General features: G+C 42.9%; 1 protein-coding gene across 1 annotated transcript; it reads right to left on the bottom strand.

The window, feature by feature from the left end:
* Positions 1 to 862: 862 nt before the first annotated feature.
* tmem160 (transmembrane protein 160) lies at positions 863 to 5,083 on the bottom strand. Its single transcript, XM_062385374.1, has 4 exons — positions 4,437 to 5,083; positions 4,029 to 4,053; positions 2,683 to 2,775; positions 863 to 2,096 (listed from the first exon to the last, which is right to left on the bottom strand). The coding sequence occupies exons 1-4, from the start codon at positions 4,668 to 4,670 to the stop codon at positions 1,768 to 1,770; spliced, it is 681 nt and encodes a 226-aa protein (XP_062241358.1). The 5' UTR covers positions 4,671 to 5,083; the 3' UTR covers positions 863 to 1,767.
* Positions 5,084 to 5,161: the final 78 nt, after the last annotated feature.

Genomic DNA, 5,161 nt, shown 5'->3' with positions numbered 1-5,161 from the left:
TAGAGGTCTCTGCTCGCGCTGATTATTTGCTGAAGCTGACATTTTTTTTTTTTATGCCCTTACATTCCATGAAAGAGTGTCAGTGTGAATCTCCTCGCCCCGGCCCCTGAGACACAGAGGTCGTGTCCTCTGTGCCTGTTTCTAGGAAATTATCCGATTCATCAAGCTGGAGGCCGTCAACTTGAAATACACATGTAATGTGTGATTAATAAGTAAATGCAGACTCGATATGTACTTAACCTGAAAGGAAAGAAGAGGTTCACAATGTAGGTTTTTTAAATGGCAACAGTTAAACCTGGGGGAAAACATATTTTATTTTAAAATATTGGATGTTTCATCTGTAAGGAACTGAATGATTTAGAGTTTTGTCTCAGTGATGGTGGGACAAGGGGCCACATTAACCATCTGGGAGCCACAACTGACCAGCACCCACCTGCTGCTAAACCAGTTTCAGGGGAGATTTGACTAATGCTCTCAACAGGTGAGGTCCCAACTTACTGAGATGTGAAAAGTACTTCCTCAGAGTGTTGTGTAATTCAGGCAAACTGTTAAAGTACCTCAAGGAGGTTTTGTGTTGTAGTGAGCAGGTTAACGCAAAAACTAATAAACACATTGCCATGAAACTTATAAGGACGAGATATGGACCAAGAAAGAAGACATTAAACTTTGGAGGGGATCTGGATACAATTGCTGATCTAGAAATATGTTTTCACTTTCTTTAGTTTTTCAGGGAATAATTCATAGTACACTATAAACACAAATCATGCACATTTAGGGGACCGACCTATGAATGTGTGAAATGTTGTGGTCTCATTGAATTTAAAGGGACCGTTATATGTGTGCTCCGGAGTCGTTCTCAACATTCAGATTGATCTTTTCTTTAATTATGATTCCAAAAACATCACAAATACACACAATAGTTTCTTTATCTGTGTCAGCACAGATCCAATCTGGCTTTATTACAGTATATACAGTAGCGTGCATTGAAAGTGGTGCACACGCACACACACAAAAGTAAACAATGGCAAACCCTATTTCCACACACCAATCAATTACTTAACTTATCCATGCTTTCAACTGCAACCACCAGGTGAAGTGATATTCACTCCCAAGGGTAAAATGTTCTTTACATTTAGGTACTGAAGATGTAAAGTACAAATACCAAACAAAATATATAACCACAGGCAAAGATGTAAAAAAAAATACCCCAAAAGTCTAAAGTTTGTGATATGATGATTAAAAACGACAAGTGCTGTTGTCCTTACAAATAAAAACTTCACAGGGTCATTTAAACCTCTAAAAATAAACTCCAAGCCTTCCTTGATTTATAACAGGAAAAAATACCTAAAATGTTTTTCTTGCACCCACACACAGCTTTTTCAAATACAGCGTCATTCATTTCACGTCTTTTATGCAAAGTGCAGTAAATCAGTTACAGAACAAAGTAAGACAGACACGACCTGAGCAACAGTTGTCTGAGAAGAGAAATGTGGCATAAAGCACCTGAAAAGTAAACCTGAACAAACCCCATGTTCACAAAGAGTCTCTGCAACGTGCCCGTCGAGGTGAAGATGTCAATTAATTTGGGATGAATTACAATTGTCAGACAGATATGCTTTGAATATGTGTGATAAGAAATGATCAGAATACATCTGTATAACAAGGAGCAGCAGGTTTGTACAGTATCTAAAAACTCACACCCAGCCTGCACACGTGCGCACACACACACACACACACACTCTCTCTCTCTCCATCCCTGGAAGTTGTCTACTTCGCCGGCCCCCTGCTGTCACTGTCCTCGCTGCTGTGGGAGCCTCTGTAGCCCCGGTGTTCCCGCCTCTCGCGGCACTCGCGGCACTCGTCGTCCTCCTCTCCCTCCCCCTCCTCCTCCTCCCCGTCGTGGATGATCTCCACCTCCAGGCGGCCGATGTAGAGAGATACCGCGCAGAGCCAAAAGAGGGCGACGCTGCCCACCGCCGCCCCCTGGAGCAGCAGCGCTGGCACCGACAGCTGCATCATCCTCCGCAGGGCGAAGAGGCTGCCGAGGTAAGAGGCGCCGCCAAACGACACGCACACACCTCCCAGGATGAAGAAGGCTGTGGAGAGGAAGACTCATGTGGTTTGATTGTAGAGGGACAATACGTTCTCTCCCCTGCACTGAAATCTGAGATGGAGGCAGGTTGGTAAAACAAATATGTGTGACATCTTCTGGTCTGGAAAAGTAATTTAAACCTTGTAATCATTTAAGCTGTGGGAATATCAGTTAGTTAAATAGGTCAGTTTACTTTTATTCTGTCATAAATTATACTTTATTCACGACTAAATTTCATACCAAGGCTGGAATGTTGTTCTTTCAGCTTTTTCTTTTTAAACCTGCTGATGATTCAGCAAATAAATTCTCTTGCGGATCTGACAGACAGAAATTAAGAATTGACACATTTAGATTTTAGATATTTCATGCTTATCCATTGATTTTCAAAAGCAGTCGCAGTTTAATAAATTCTTTCTATAATCCACCTTTAAGAATGTACCCTCCCCCTCGTGATTAAACTTGCATCATGACCTACTGTTTGTTGTTGCACTACCACAGAGCCTCTGCTGATCGTGCTACAGCTCTACTGGACTAGTACATGAAACTGTGTGTGTGTGTGTGTGTGTGTGTGTGTGTGTATTGGCCTGTACCGTAGCCGGCTTCTCGTCCCACTTCGCTCTGGACGAACGCGATGACTCCGATCCCAGTGGCCAGCAGACCGTTCCTGAACCACGACAGGAATCCTGCAAAACATTCAAAGCCATAAACAAGCAGCCACTCAGAGTAACAGCCTGAAAAAAGAAACAAGTACAGAGAACCAGAATCAATCAAACTGTTTACGTGCTTATGACAACAGACTCTTTCCAGACATCACTGCTCTCAGACCAGGACCTAATCCCCGGCCTCTCCAGTCTGCATACTGAGCTGTCATGACACTGCAAATTGTGCATTGTTTAGAAGCAGTGCATGAATGAATGTGGTTTAGGGTGTAACATTTCAAAAGCTTTATATAAATACAGTCCCATTGACCAGATAATCAAAGATGTCTGATGCAGAATCAAGGCCCATTCTGTGAGGGTCGGGGATGGAGGAGGGGTTTACCTGTCTGTGCAAATGGGAGGAGCTCTGAAGGGGGAGGCTTATATAAGGTATGGGTGTACCCTACCAAATCCCTGGGTTTGGGACCATGCATCAGTAAGTTTGTCTAAGTTTTTTCTCCACGATTCATTATCCTTTGTCTATATCTGCGCCCTGACAAAATTTCTTCTTTAGATGTTTACTAGTTCCTGATAACACTTAAAGGGATAGTTCACACAAACCTCTTTCATTCTGATTTCCTCTTTTGGAGCCGTGTTCGCGCGTCAATCACAGAGGACATTTCGGCTTCATTACCTTGTTTCGAGTCGAATTTGAATGTCGGAGCTTACAGAAACTTGGATGACACCACAGGAGCAGAATGGAGGCATTTTAAAGTTCCTTTTTCGGGTTGTCTTTTACTTTTGAAGAATCTGTCACCATTTACTTCAATTCGATTGGATTTGGCTCCAACGCTGTTGACCCCTGACACCGCACAGGAAACTCAGTAATTCAGTTCTTTCGGGATAAGTCTACAAATGGATAAACTTTATCAATAAAAGTATGCACACTGAAACACTTTATGTTTAAGAGCACTTTAGTTCCACGGTGCAAAGCACAGAGGAAATGGAGGAGCTCCTCAAGGCTGCAGAACAAACTAATACAGAAGTTGATTCGAGACAACTTGAGTCGGGATCTTGAGGGAGTGAAAATATGAAATTCACGGAGAATCTTAATCTGCGATTCAGCTCAAGTGTTTTGGGTTAATGAAGGACTTTTACTCGGGCAAATGAACGGAGAGCCTCTTCCACCACTGTGTGTAGATGACATCACGTTCAATAAACAGTGGGAAAGAGTCAGATACAAACTGTGATTATTAAAGTTCTAACCTGCAAAACAAGATGGGTGAAATGTTAGTTACCTGTTTCATGGGACTTTCTCAGCATCTGCAACAATAAAACACAATTGCTAGAAACATCTACCTCATGTGTTTACCTTCTCACAGATATTAAAAACATAAAATGGGATTTATACGATATAAACATGGCTTTTACCTTTATAGTTTTACTCACTATTCTGTTATCCTTTTCCTTCGCCATTACTTTTGAATGATGATGCATTTTGTTTTTCTTTTACTGACTTTGATTTTAAACGTTATTGTAATGTTTGCTGTCAGAAACACTTTGTAGCGGTGGTTTAGAAAAGTGCTACAACAACAAATGTAGTCAATATTATTCATTATTAGTTTGTATCTCCTTTGGGGGGGAAACGAAAGTAAAAGCAGCTTTGACTTAAGTTTGTTTAGAAACCAGTCTAGGGCCGAACCTACCAAAGCGTCCGCCTTGTCGAGGTCTGTGAGCGGGTACTGCTGCTGCTGCAGCTCCGGCCCCCGGCTCTTCCCCCACGGTCCCTTCTCCGAGGTCCGCAGCCGGCCTGGGCCGTGCAGCCTCCGCAGCAGCAGCACCGGGGCGCAGGGAGGCCGGTGCCGGAGCTTCACCACCCGGGCGTAGTGAGCCAGGGCCGGCGGCAGCTGCCTCCTCAGGAACAAGCCCAGGGAAGCCATCACATCACTGGCTCAGCCCGGTTACAGCTACAAGCAGGAGCCCAGAGAAGAAACACAACAAACGCATGTGCTGCGACCTCTGACCCGTCAACGACAACCCGGAAGAAGCGCTGTTCTGAAAAGACGGGCCCGATAACAACAGCGCCACCATGCGACTGACAGCCAGCACACAGACGCAGGGTAATAATCTATTAAATAGAAATCGTTTAATCTGCAACAGATTGATATTAGTATTTTTCTGAACATGATGAGTTTCATTCACTGACATTTCCCCTGCAAATCAACTTTAAAAAAAACTTGCAATTACATATATGCACCTCACGATGGCGCCAGACGACAACAATGATTTATGACTCGTTCACATTTATTTATTTTGTATAAAATTTCAAAGGGTCCAAAACAGAGCACAGCAAAGGTGCATGTTTAAAAATAATATAAATATCAAAAAAGGTATAAAGTAAAGCGGACAATACATTTACAAACCGAAAACA

Source organism: Platichthys flesus, chromosome 4 (assembly GCF_949316205.1).
Source record: "Platichthys flesus chromosome 4, fPlaFle2.1, whole genome shotgun sequence".
NCBI classification, from domain to species: Eukaryota; Metazoa; Chordata; class Actinopteri; order Pleuronectiformes; family Pleuronectidae; genus Platichthys; species Platichthys flesus.
Note: the sequence above shows the minus strand (reverse complement) of the source record. Positions and strands in the feature narration are given on the sequence as shown.

Bases quoted from the DNA above. Each gene is read 5' to 3' on its own strand.
- tmem160 (XM_062385374.1), bottom strand. From the start codon at position 4,670: ATGGCTTCCCTGGGCTTGTTCCTGAGGAGGCAGCTGCCGCCGGCCCTG. The intron at 4,054-4,436 runs GTAGGTTCGGCC...TTATTGTTGCAG, and splicing joins TCGACAAGGCGGACGCTTTG to ATGCTGAGAAAGTCCCATGA. The intron at 2,776-4,028 runs GTAACTAACATT...AATGTTTTGCAG, and splicing joins GAGAAAGTCCCATGAAACAG to GATTCCTGTCGTGGTTCAGG.